The sequence below is a fragment of the Dinoponera quadriceps genome, unplaced genomic scaffold, assembly GCF_001313825.1.
Source record: "Dinoponera quadriceps isolate SergipeBrazil2010 unplaced genomic scaffold, ASM131382v1 scaffold3382, whole genome shotgun sequence".
Lineage (NCBI taxonomy): Eukaryota > Metazoa > Arthropoda > Insecta > Hymenoptera > Formicidae > Dinoponera > Dinoponera quadriceps.
Window position 1 is genome coordinate 116,168 of NW_014557371.1, and position 13,443 is coordinate 129,610.

General features: G+C 35.0%; 2 protein-coding genes across 2 annotated transcripts; one reads left to right on the top strand and one right to left on the bottom strand.

Annotated features, from left to right (window-relative positions):
• The first annotated feature begins 892 nt into the window (after window positions 1–892).
• On the top strand, window positions 893–3,663 carry LOC106749064 (CCA tRNA nucleotidyltransferase 1, mitochondrial). Its single transcript, XM_014628124.1, has 3 exons — window positions 893–1,090; window positions 1,258–1,874; window positions 2,924–3,663. The coding sequence occupies exons 1-3, from the start codon at window positions 1,034–1,036 to the stop codon at window positions 3,657–3,659; spliced, it is 1,410 nt and encodes a 469-aa protein (XP_014483610.1). The 5' UTR covers window positions 893–1,033; the 3' UTR covers window positions 3,660–3,663.
• Window positions 3,664–4,581: 918 nt separating this feature from the next.
• On the bottom strand, window positions 4,582–13,023 carry LOC106749065 (synaptogyrin-2). The gene is made up of 7 exons (XM_014628125.1): window positions 12,768–13,023; window positions 12,308–12,398; window positions 12,010–12,241; window positions 9,277–9,500; window positions 8,948–9,095; window positions 8,456–8,784; window positions 4,582–7,532 (listed from the first exon to the last, which is right to left on the bottom strand). Exons 1-6 carry the CDS (start codon window positions 12,922–12,924, stop codon window positions 8,587–8,589), a joined length of 1,050 nt encoding a protein of 349 aa, XP_014483611.1. The 5' UTR covers window positions 12,925–13,023; the 3' UTR covers window positions 4,582–7,532; window positions 8,456–8,586.
• Between the last annotated feature and the right edge of the window lie 420 nt (window positions 13,024–13,443).

Consider the following 13,443-nt stretch of genomic DNA (forward strand, 5'->3'; position numbering starts at 1 on the left):
TTCCGAAAGTCGTGTAGAAATCATCAGCATTCATAAAATGAGTGATGTCACATATATTGATAAATTAGTATTAATAAAGATATAAATATGTAATAAATAAATAATATTATATATGAAATTCGTAGGGGAGGAGTATCACTTTTCTCGATCATAGAAAATACCAAGAATTCAAGGAGTGTGTAGTTGTTATTTTAAAAAATAATGCAAAAATAATGATAACGAGGTAACTTAAGAAGTATTTTATAACTAGAGGAATCCCTAATATCTAAATATATATTTTTGAACATTCCATACATATTCATACATATATTTTAAATATTTTCTCAAGTTTCTTATTTCTAACGATAATACCTGGAAAAAATGATTATATATGATTACATAAAATCATGTATGAATTTTGCCCATATGTGGTTACATGTGATCATATGTGTCCGTAGGGATAAAATGATATTACGTCATTTAATTAAATGTCGATATCAGTGCCGTCAAAAGCACAGGTAGCCAGAAGCATTTACTTCGATTGTATTTGCATATAATTTATAAACAACAGTATTTTCTCGTCATTCACGTACGTGATTATATACAATCATATACGAGCAAGTTTCATATATGATCTTTTTTTCCCGGGTGCTGTACAAAAATAAATCGAATCTGATTTGTTTGTCCTTTTGTGAGTGATCAAAGCTCTTGGAATTTTTCCTCTTTCATTTGTGATTGAGAGATTGATAATCATTTAATTTTTGTCTATAATGTATATAATAAAATATGCAGTTAAGATTAAATCATTGTTTTTATTCGCGGTAGGCAAAAGCTACACCTACTAATTAATTACTACGTTTATTTTATCTTCCTTTGTATTCATGTATTTTTCGTGCGAAAATTGCGTCACACTTGCACGTCCGATCACAGTTCCAACCGCGGTGTTGCAGTCTCTCAGTGGAAGAACAAATTTGTAAGCATGCCGGAATATGGAGGCGCGTAATGATTTCGTTTGATTCACGTAGAGAAGCAACCGAGTGATATATGTGTCATTATGTTGAATACGTTGTCCCGGCGAATAACGAGTCTACTTAATCGTCGGATTGTTCACGTAGGTAAAACGATTGTACGACAATCCGGTGACGATGTTAATCATGAAATAAGGTTATGTTAGACGCCGATCATTTTTTTTTTAACGAAGCATTTTTGTTTGGATTACAACGCGAGAACACGTGTCGCGAAGTGTCGCGTGCGAGTGACAATTATTTTTCTTCTCAGGTACGCAGAGAAGTGAGATACGAGACTACGCATGAGGTTTGGCGAAAGGTTAGGAAGATGGCCGACGAACCGTTACCACCGTCGAGAGCGGACCCGGTTATAGCGACGTTGAACAGCCCGGAATTCCTTTCCATGTTTACGCCAGAACTGAAGACTCTCGTCAACCTGTTCGAGAAGTACAACTACGAGCTGAGGATCGCCGGCGGCGCCGTGCGTGACATTTTGATGAACAAACACCCGAAGGATCTCGACTTCGCGACCAGTGCGACTCCGGATCAGATGAGGGAGATGTTTATGAAGGAAGAGATCAGAATGTTGAATATGAAAGGTGAGAGGCACGGTACCGTGACAGCGAGGATAAACGACAAGGAGAACTTCGAGGTGACCACTCTAAGGATTGACATTATGACGGATGGACGGCACGCGCAGGTGGAATTCACCAAGAACTGGAAGTTGGATGCGTGCAGGCGAGATCTGACTATTAATTCCATGTATCTCGACTTCAATGGCAATTTATACGACCATTTCTATGGCTACGATGATCTCAAGAACAGAAAAATAAATTTCGTAGGCAATGTTCATACTAGGATACGCGAGGATTATCTTCGAATTTTCAGGTATGTTGTGTGTGTGTGTGTGTGTGTGTGTATATATATATATTATAACGATACATGTATATTTTGAATCCTCCCACCACGATTATTCGCTTTAGGATATATTGCTCATAAGCCAAAAATAACGAGAAAATCACGAAAAAATTACACATCGACATTGCATTTATAAGTAACACCGAAAGTTTGACAGTAATTCAAAGCCTGGATCGAAAGTTACTCCATTTGAAAGGAGATTGTGAGGTAGAATGAAGTTAATAAGAATTAGATGCAACTTGCACTGTATATACATTGAAATATCACCTAACTCATTGCTTGTGCAGTTATAAGAAGATTGACCTTTCGAGAGATATTCGCAATTAAAGTTGACATTTTTTATATGTGGTCCTTGTTTGATCAGGGTGCTATTTTTAATTTCTATTTTTAATATTTTTAAACTGAAAATAAGATTTTAATGAAAAACTGTTATAACATTAAAGACTAATATACACATATATTACACACAAATTTCAGCATTATTGACCATTTTATTTTGAAAGTGTACAGTTCATAACTTATAGTATAGTAAAACTCAAAATACATATACGTGTGTATATATTTAAATGCTTGTATATTTCTTTCTATTATCTGTGCGTCTCTATTAGGTCAATTGGTGCATAAATATAGCATTAAGAAAAATTATAAAATAATATTTTCGTATTTGTAACATTGTGTATATACAGGATGTCCCAAAATTAGACCGACAAATTTCAGGTACTTATAAGATACATCGAAACAAATAACTCATACCTCAACTTTTTATTTCAAATTAACATTTATTATTTAGGTAAGTCAAATAAATATATAAGGACGTAATTTTGCTTGATAAATACTAAATTTGTGAGTAATCCCCTCGATACGTCGCTGAAAATGCAGCACTAATGGGCAATACATCCTTAACTAGCATATTAACATATTAGTAACATATTTGGGACCCAATAAATATAAAATGTACATTATGTTACATTGAATCTTTAAGTCACTTGTATCAGGTTCGTGTTATTTGATTGCTGCAGGTACTTCCGTTTCTACGGAAGGATCGTGGACAGCCCCGATCAGCACGACGAAACTACGATAAAAGCGATAAAAGAAAACATCGATGGGTTACAAAGAATATCCGGTGAGAGAATTTGGAACGAATTGAGCAAGATCTTAACGGGGAAATTTGCCGTGGAATTGATGTTGAAAATGTTGGAATGCGGCAGCGGTGAATACATAGGTCTACCCGAAGAACCCGACGTGGAGAGCTTTCAAGTTGTTTGTCGACGCGCATTGTCCAACAATATGACTTTAAAGCCGATATCTATGATCGTGTCGTTGCTAAAAAATCAGGAGGATGTTATGAATCTACACGGTCGCTTGAAATTGTCCAGTTCCGATCGAGACCTGGCGTTGTTTCTAATTCAACACAGAGAATACATTCCCTGCGAACGGCCGTTAAAGCCGTACCAGCAGTTGGTGTTTATTCAACAGATGAATAGGTACGACGTCTATCGGGAATACGTAAGAGAAGTATTGAAGTACCAAGGAGCCGTACAACTATTGGACGAATTTGAGAAATGGGTAATTCCGAGATTTCCCATCGGCGGCACCATGTTGAAAAGCTATGTGCGACATCCGAAAATGATCGGCATGGTTTTAACGGAATTGAAGAGGATATGGATAAACGACGACTTTAAAAACACTGTTGATGAACTTATGGAACATGTACCACGCATAGTTAACGAATTAGACAATAAAAGGAAAAAATAATTGACTACTGAAATAATTCTTTGTCGGGTCGACGCAAAATTTCGTTGTCGCTTTTTAATTAAAATGTGCATGTAATATTTATTAACTTTTAAATATAATTAATCGAGTATGCGCCGTTTTGTGTTTGATGACCTGCCACTTCTCCAGTAACTGCATGATTCCACGGTCGTGGAAATTTTGGGATTTCTGAGTAAAGAACTGATAAGAAAAAAGGCAACGAATTTTTGCATCAACTCAATACACAGCTTCCTGCATTTTTTGCCGGTTAAAGGTGCCTCACCAGACTAGATAAGTCGTGTGTTATAATATTTAACGTTTTGACAAAAGTTATTTCTAGTAAACGAAATGTGACAAGATTACATGGCAAAATACGTTGATACAAGATTTATATCCTGTTCACATGTTTAAATTTACATTTAAAGTTCCGGAGTGATTGCTGTGACTGTCCTTGTTTAATGATGTCAGAAGCGAGAAATCAATTTTTGAATGAGAAGCCGAAATTTTTTGCATTATACTTTCAAATAAAAAGTTGTACCCACGAAATAACATTTGTAATCGATTCAGCAAACTTGTAAAATTGGACGAACACTTTCCTTTTACTCGAATAATCAATAAATAGTCGCAAAATTAACATTGACAAAATTGTGAGAAAAGAGATTGAGAAAGAAGGTTCCGTGTCAAATTAATTTTGCGATTATTTATTGATTATTCGAGTAAAAGGAAAGTGTTCGTCCAATTTTATAAGTGTGCTGAATCGATCACAACAATTTATCTTGTGAATATATTTTTTTACTTGAAAGTATAACGCAAAAAATCTTGCCATGTATTTTCTCGCTTTCGACGTCATTAAACAAGGACCGAATCACAGCGACTATTCCGTAGCCTTAATCGAAGAGAAATCGGAAGATAAATATGTCAAGTGTATTAGGCACTCAAAAATTTATTAAGAAATAAAATCCTGCATCTCGTGAATACAAATTCTATAAGATGTGCTCTATACAACGTTGTAGAAACGAAATCTCCGTAAAGCTACCACAAAATATCTCTAACTTAAACAACATGATGCTCGTTTTATATTCGCGTAACGCTAATGAAAAGGTGGTACCAAAAAGGCTGGTACATACAACGTATCACTATATCGTACATCGGAGAGAATCAATTATTCAATTGCCAAACGAGACGAAAGTAACAACGGTAGTCGCACGTTATAAATTTGTTTTTAGAAAAAGAGTTCTCGGCGCCTACACGCCTGACAGAAGCACGTTGAGCGCGCAGTCGCATTTTTGCGGAATATGCATGTGTGTGTGTGTGTGTGTGTGGAAAAAAAGAAGAAACAGTAACAAGAGAAGAGAGTAAACGATTTTACACGAAACGCAACATCTGAAACGAACAGTTTGCAAAAATGCAGTCGCAGCTTCACGCACAAGCAATGAACGTAATTTATCACTTGGCTCGTCGTACAATCATTTTGATTTGCATAAAAATAACCACTTATATGTATATTTTGGCTATTTTAAATTACACGGTAAATCTTGGAATTGTCCCTAAAACACTCAGATCTTTACAGACGCATACGTATTACTACTGCATTAAATGCATTATATATATGTATATATATATACATATACATATATACGTATATGTATTTTTATGTATATATATAAATACAATCATACAACAGCTATTTAGTTATCGATACCCATCTTGATACGCATTTTTTTTATTCCTTTACACCTCTGCAATAGACACTTGCTCGACAGCACTATACTCCGCCCAATATACGATTACTCCTCTTTGTTTCTTCCGACTTTAGATCCGATGTGAAATCAACAGCACTATCTCTTCCCCGTACAGATAAAGGTTGAGATTTTTAAGCTGCATTTATCATTGCCTTAACCCTCCTTGGTGTTGGTGACACGACGTACTGTCGCATCGTCGCGTCATGCTATTAGTCAACAATGTTATCAGCTCTATATATGTAGAAGGGTTAAGATTTACAAAAAATAAAAGATAAATTTTGAGAAGATTGAACATCTACAAGTTCAACCCTTTGAATATACGGGCAAATCAACGAGTCGATTGTTATGCACACAATGGAACATAATATAGAATAATACAACAGTTTGTCTGGTACTTTGAAGAGAATACTTTTCATCGTGATAATTAATCCTGCATATCCAAAGGGATGATTTTTCTCTTTAAGCAATTAGGATACATATAATGATTATTATTGCACTTCACGTAATATTTTATACACAAACCATGGTTCTTCTCAAATTATCGGGATATCTTATATCGAGAGTTAGTAGATTTTATCCGAGAGAATTATACGTACTAGATGCGCCGAGACCTCGAGCAGGGAGTACACACGCAAGTGTTCGTAAGAATTTTGAGGATGTTTTTACACAAACAAAAATCGCAAAAGGGCCTATCACACTCAATCTTTGTTTCATATACACATATACGCGTGGAACGCATAATTCTCTCAAATTCATTGCTAAACTACTGAATTACTAGATGTCTCTAACGATGTTCACGTTTGCTTAATACAGCGTACAACGTAGAATTATTCAACCGAGCTAGTATTTAATCCCGCAACTTAAAATTATACCGTAAGTACGTATATATAATACTTTTCTTATTTAAAATTAAAGATCACTGCATACTTCGAGATGACGAATCAGAATTGCTGTATAATCGACTCTGATGTATGTAAAACTTCTGTAATTAACGAACTATAGAAATCGTTGCGTATATGTACTTTGGGTAAACTCATAATTGTGAGATCCACCACGTTTAGCAATATATCTATCGTGCACAAGTGCGGCATAAATAAAAATATTTAAATAAATAATCTTCCTTAATAATTGTACAGCATCTTCCTGAGATTATATACCAGATAGATATAATTATTAGTAAGAATATCGTTAGCTCGAAGAATATGAACAAATTATCGAAAATATAAGCTTCCCTGGTGATGCATTTATCAATACATCGGTCCTTTTTGCATCGATGATTTGTCGGACATACACATCGATGGCATTAATGGACGAAAGTTTCGTGTAACAAGACTTAAATATGAAATTTTAAGATATACTGCAATAGTGAATATCGCAGACAATTTATACATAAGTCCTACGTGAGTTGTATTGCGCGGATGTCAGGCGACTTCTATACGCAAATCTGTGTGTGGGTATTTGTATATAAACTTATATATTAATAGAAAAGAAAATAAACTTTGGTTTGCTATGTTATCACTATTCAAAGTATGTTATCAGTGCAAAGTATGTACGTTCGTAATGCCACTACGCCACCTCGCGAACGTAATACAAGTGACTTAAGTAGTAAAAAGAAAAAGAAGGGCAACTTAAGTATTGTCTCACTCTCTAATATCAACATATACTTGTCTCGACTTATGCGGAAATTTACTCATCTCAAGCCTACATCTCATGTGTACGCGTTTAATACTAATTTCATGACAATGCAACGCATCGTATTACTGTTACAGTTAATTCGCGTTTACTATGAACACGTTACAACGTTAAAATATACATAGCCTGTGCATGTACTAGTTCTTACTTATTATGGAGCTGCTATAAGTTACTCGTTACAAGATATATCATATTTACTTCATGGTCAGTAGTATCCCGTCGTAATGCGTATGTCCAGGCGTAACGCATATGATATACCTCAAACACACCTAATGTTTTTTTGTGTGACATCGGGCGTATGGATATAAGTGTAACTTACAAGTGGTCAACAATAAGAAGCACAGTTTAACAAATAACTTCCTTCTACGTCTTGCCATGAAAACTTACTCTACGACCACAACGTTGCCCAGCGACCTATCAGCGAATGAAGTTCTTCTTTAGTCTGTAAACGAAAACACAATTTAATACGCTTGTTCTAGCCAGATCCACGAAATATTACGTAAAGCTTTACAGAGTTATCACGAAAAAAAAAATCCGCACTCACAAATACACTAGGTACAACAATTAGGGAACTGACACTTGACACTTTTTCAAAAAATAGGCAAGATTCAAGTAGCTCTGTAACTTCGTCAGAAGTTATCGTAATCTAAATCTAAGAAAGGATTTTAAAGTTTAAAATCTCTACTTTCGAATGACTCCTATCATTCTTTTAATTTTTGGAAATTTTTACGTATCGAAAACGAGCTGAATAAAATTTTCTCGTCATTTTTAGACGTGTCATGAGCGTAACAAACATTTGAAAAAATTCTTGAATTTTTCATGTGAAAGATTGAAGCTTTTTACAATTTACTTTTGGACGAAATTTCTCTACAATTTCTCAATTCTGAGTTATCAAGAAGACATAAGCATTTTAATTTTGATTGCTCATAACTTCGTTGAAAATCATCGTACAGCAATTCGGAAAATGGATTCTTAAAGTTGGAAGTTGGTTTTATCAAATAGTATAACTACCGATTTTTTCTAAAGATTTGTGGACACATCACAAATTGGTGAAAATATCGTAAAATTCGCAATTCTTTACATTTTTCATTCAAAAAACAATTGTGTAGAGCAACAATAAAATTATGTTATGTGAAATTACAGCTGCTTGAATCTTGCCCATTTTTGTAAGAAAGTATTAAGTGCTCTCTTAATTGTTATACGTAGTATAAACCTCGAGTGAGAATCGTTTATTTATACAGCTCGACAACTTCCTTGGTTGGAATTAAAAGTACACGTGCACTTTTTTCCATTGATGTAGAATTATCGCGTAAGAAAATGGATTCTGGTCTATGATAATTTTAAACATGATACGATCATAATTACCTTTAAGCAAAATAGGTGGCGGAAAACAATATAATCTTGTTTTGAGAAATTATCTTAAACCGTCTTCCTTCGTAAGTAGTTCGCTGTGCAATCCGATGGAAATACATTTTGGTATTGACTATGGATGACTTCTAGTAAGCTGGGGCTTGGAAGTCACCCATACCCCGTTGTTGCTGTTGGCCAAATGGCGGTTCCTGGTAAGCAGTATCAGTAGCATCGGGATAACTTGTGTATCCTGTGCCACCGACAGGATCCGCTTCGTAACTCGGAGCGAATGCTGCGTCAGTTCCTTGCTTAAATCTTTGAAATGCAAACCAAGCGCAAGCAGCCTGTTAACACATCAACGGTATTAAAAATATGCTTCTCCATGAGTGTATATCTTTATAGTAAGATTCAATTCAAATATATATGCGGCAATTGAGTGTAGGTGTTAATAATTAAACAAAGACTACTGTTTTAGATATCTACAGAATAAGAAACGATCCAACATACCCAAGTGAAGATGGAGAAAAATGAGAACGCGATAGCCGCTTGCACATTATTTACGCCATATCCGTCCTTTGGTCTTTCAGAATTATTCCATGCGTTCGTCAAATAACAGAATCCCACGAAATACAAGAAAGACCAGAAACCCGAAAAGCTGTGTATGTAATTAGAATGTTAGTTTTTTTTACAGAATTTTTTTTACAGAATAGTTTTTTTTTTACAGAATATCATAATAATACGATAAAGAAAATTATATTAATTTCAAAAATTATTCTAGAAACACGCAATATTATTTATAAAATATGCGACGTTATGTAAATACGTGTATGACTTACCCCAAGTCTATAAGGACGAAATGTTTCCTAGTCTTGACAGACGACATCTGTTCGAACAAGTATTCACCCACGAGAAATCCGATACTGGCCAAAAACGCCAATACCCCGATACCGATCCCGTAATTGCAAGCGTTATTGTCCTCATGGTAGAGACAGACTTCTTTTTCATCCTTTAGAAGGTAACCCTTGCTGCTTATGCAACCGAATACGATTATTGCAAAGAGCTGAAAGCATGAGAGAAAGGCTTTTCTATAAAATATATTTCAATTGTGAAAACTTGCAGGCAAATGTAAAGATACACTGTATCGAAATATATATTTACACATTTACTTTATATATATGTACATACACTGTATCGAAATATATATTTACACATTTACTTTATATATATGTACATATTTTTTTGATAAGAACAATACGAATGATAAAAACATTAGATATACACAAGACAGAAGAAAATTTGAAAAGAGAAGCACATATAAACTTGACAGCATAAGTTTAAAAGTGTATAGAAAGATGCATATATTTGAAGTATTAAAGTTAAATTTAAAATAAGTATAAGTAAAAAAGTATAAAATAAGTAAGCTATATGTACATACATATCTCTCTATAATTAATATCTCTCTATTTTTAGAATCTGTATCTTTGATTCTCATTTTATTCCATTTTATTTTCTGTGTATGTATATCTGGATATTCAAACTCAAATAGCATGTACAAGTTTAATTCCTTTTCAATCGTTTTTTAACATTACTGCTTAAAAGTAAAAAATCAATAAAACCATAAAATTTGAGAATGACAGGATCAATATCCATGTGATCGTTCTAAAAGTGAAAATAGGTCAAGTGAACTGGCAAGGTTAAACATAATTTCCTTCGTAAAATATCGCCGATTATTAATATCTAGATATTAAGATGTACCTTAGATATTGAGAGGCACTTGATGCATCATGATTCTAAAAATGCCTTATATACTCAATCATAGTTCACATACACCCAAGAGAGAGAGAGAGAAAGAGAGAGAAAGAGCATGTATACTATTAATAAAAATAATTATTTCTGTCGCGAATATAACGAGCGAATATACAAAAGATGTAAAAGAAAGAGGGGAGAATTAACAACACAGCCCACATACAGCATCAAGGAGGGGACGGAGGAAGGATTAGGCGCAAGGGAGCGTCCTGCGCCGATTTGCCGATATATCTCACCGCGGATATATCCGCCAGTGAGACAGAGCGAGTGCGAAAAACCATAAATAGACTAGCAAATAGGTCTCGTTTTGGGCAACGAACGCCATAGAGCCCCATGGCACGGGGGGGGGGGGGGGGGNGTACCGATGGAATTCGCGAAAAATCAATAGAACCCCATCGCGACGCAAGGGTGGGGAGAAGAACCGTGGGCTCTTTTAAAATCAATGTCCATCCGCTCGCGAGTCGAGGAAACGCTCTCTCTCTCTCTCTCTCTTCCTCTCTCTCTCTCTCTCTTTCTCTCAATCTAGGCAACGGGTCATCCCGATCACACGAATCGTCGGCAATCGTTGGCAGAGTTGCGACGACTTACCAGACATACTGCCCTTAGGACAACCTGCGGCCGTTGGACGAACGCGATCGGATCGAAAGGTGCCCCGGCCTTTCCGCCACCGTACGCTCCACCGTCCATCTTAGTGCGACTGAAGCGGAGATTTCAAAGCTCTCGCAGCGGCCGAGCGCGCATGCGCGACCGTCCCGCGAACGGGGGTGTGCGATGTGCGCGCGCGAACGCACGATCAGGCGCAGGATGTTCGTCCTCGGGACCACCCGCCCTCGAGCGAGCTTCCGCGCGATCACCGCTCCATATCGCGCGTTCCTTTCGATTTCCCGCGGTGTGTCACTATTTATCCTATATATACGCGTCTCTTTCGATCTTACTCGGCCTCGTCCCGCATTCACCCCCATATTACGCTCCTTTCGATCTTCGCCGGGGTCATCGTTGTCACGATTCACTTTATACGTCCTCTATGCGGCTCGTTCTGGGAAGAGTATAGGAGAGAGAGAGAGAGAGAGAGATCTTAAATCTGTAAAAACGTTAATTACCGTTGATTTACCACAAGTGTTTTTTTCCTTTTTGTTCTTACTTTGAGAAAAGTGTTATTCTAGTTAGGTCAAATAAAATTTTAGGAGAAACTTTTTGGCGTAACTTCCTGAAAAATAGTAAACCTTCAAGAAAATAATTCATATATATTAAATAGGAAGAATTAAATGGAAACAGTTTTTCCAACCTTTTTTTATCAAAAATATAATATATTTATATTATGTTTATACATACATACACATACACACACATATATATATATATATATATATATATATATATATGTATATATATAAGTACAGAATATTCCGAAATTGTTTTTCATAAAAATTCGTAATACATACAACAAAAAAATGATAATAATATCTTGTCTCCTTTAAGAAACTCAAACCTCTTAGCATCCGATGAAAAAAAACCATTACTTCCAAAAGCTACTTATTAACAACTTATATGTAACAATGCATACCACACCTATTGGTGCGCAAAATAGTATATAGGAATAAATTGATCTACGTTTAGGCTGTAAAAAATAAAATTAAAATGTTTACTTACTTAGGAAAATAAAAATATAAATCAAAAATAAATATAAACTTAACTTGAAAATTATTATATACAATTATCATATACAGTTGATATACTATAAATTTTACTTTCTATACATATACCGTAATTATCATAGTTTCCAATTCTCTCAGTCTTAATTCAGCTTCATTAATTTCTGCAAGTGTAGTGTCAGCAGCAATACACAGAATCTGAGAAGCACTTAATGCCTTGTCAGGTTCAATGAAAAAGTTGATTTTTTCTTTTTTAAGTCTGAATTTACAATATTCTATAAAAGCTTGAAACAAAGCTAACTGCTTTTCTCCTAGTTTTAATATTTCTATATTATCAGATATCCTGCAAGAAATATAAATTTAGATTGAATATATGTGCAAATAAGAAAATTCAATAATGATTTAGTACTTCGGATGAAACTTTGGCCTTTTATCAGAATTTTTCCTCTTTGAGACATTTAAAACATTGACTATATGTTCAGCACGATCTTCACTGGCACCTGAAAGTAAAATTTTAGACCTTATTATATATTCTTATAAATCACTCACAATAATTCTCTTTTCTATTGCTGTACTAGCTTACATTTTGGTCCTTTCTTTTCCCTTTTTCTTAAGATTTCGTGGACAAAAGAAAAAGGAAAACTAGCAAAACCAGTGCAGCAATAGAAAATAGGCCTAATATATGAGATACTATTGACAATACTTTGCATTTAGACTTTAACTTAACCTAACTAACACATATTTTTACAACGTTCTGGTAAAAATGTTATATTTTAATTGCGAAAACAGTTATAAATATGTTTATAAGTAGAGTATACAAATATACTAATACAAGCAGAATAACATAATTATTAAACTGAATATATTACCAAGCCGCAAAAAATCCTCTTTGGTTAATTTATGCAACACATTGGTTGATATATCTCTCGTCTTGAATTCCTCTACTAATTCACTAGCTCCGATACCGCATAATAACGTTTCGGTTTGCTTTGTAAATCCAGAAAAACCAATACTTCTTCCACTCATTTTCGAAATGGGATGATACTTGTAAAAATCCTTCGAGAATTCCGAAAATTTGTATTTTTCTCAACTACCGCCAAAGAAGAAAGCAATATAACAACAGGTTTTTATATACTACTAGACCGCTAATAGCCTCTGCTCATAAGACGCGACAACACTTACCACGCAATGGAAGTTTGCGCGGTAGCCAATCAACATGCCGTTTTTTCGGTAAGAACTAGAAGTTTTTTGTGTATTATAACTTCCGCCGCGTCCTGTGGGCAGAAGCCATAAATCTAGTTCGGGACGAATGAGTGGAACCGAGAGTATAAAAGAAAACTCGATTGAATAGCGCACGTGGTGTAATTAGTGGCGTTGTAGTCGAGCTTTCGACTGTCTGCAGCATAATTGAGAAGAAGAGGAACCTACGTGGTTAGTTTATGAATGAATTGTTTGAGTTAGTGTTGAAATCTTTCCTTTTTAACTTAAGTTAACATTACCGACTAAATCCAATATACATATATATGGAGTTAAGCTGTTGAAGCA

Excerpts from the sequence above, each read along its gene's own strand:
- LOC106749065 (XM_014628125.1), bottom strand. The coding sequence starts at position 12,924 with ATGAGTGGAAGAAGTATTGGTTTTTCTGGATTTACAAAGCAAACCGAA. Across the intron at positions 12,242-12,307 it reads AGGCCAAAGTTTCATCCGAA|GATATCTGATAATATAGAAA; the intron begins GTACTAAATCAT and ends TATTTCTTGCAG. Across the intron at positions 8,785-8,947 it reads TTTTCTCCATCTTCACTTGG|GCTGCTTGCGCTTGGTTTGC; the intron begins GTATGTTGGATC and ends ATGTGTTAACAG.
- LOC106749064 (XM_014628124.1), top strand. The coding sequence starts at position 1,034 with ATGTTGAATACGTTGTCCCGGCGAATAACGAGTCTACTTAATCGTCGG. Across the intron at positions 1,091-1,257 it reads TTAATCGTCGGATTGTTCAC|GTACGCAGAGAAGTGAGATA; the intron begins GTAGGTAAAACG and ends TTTTCTTCTCAG. Across the intron at positions 1,875-2,923 it reads GATTATCTTCGAATTTTCAG|GTACTTCCGTTTCTACGGAA; the intron begins GTATGTTGTGTG and ends TGATTGCTGCAG.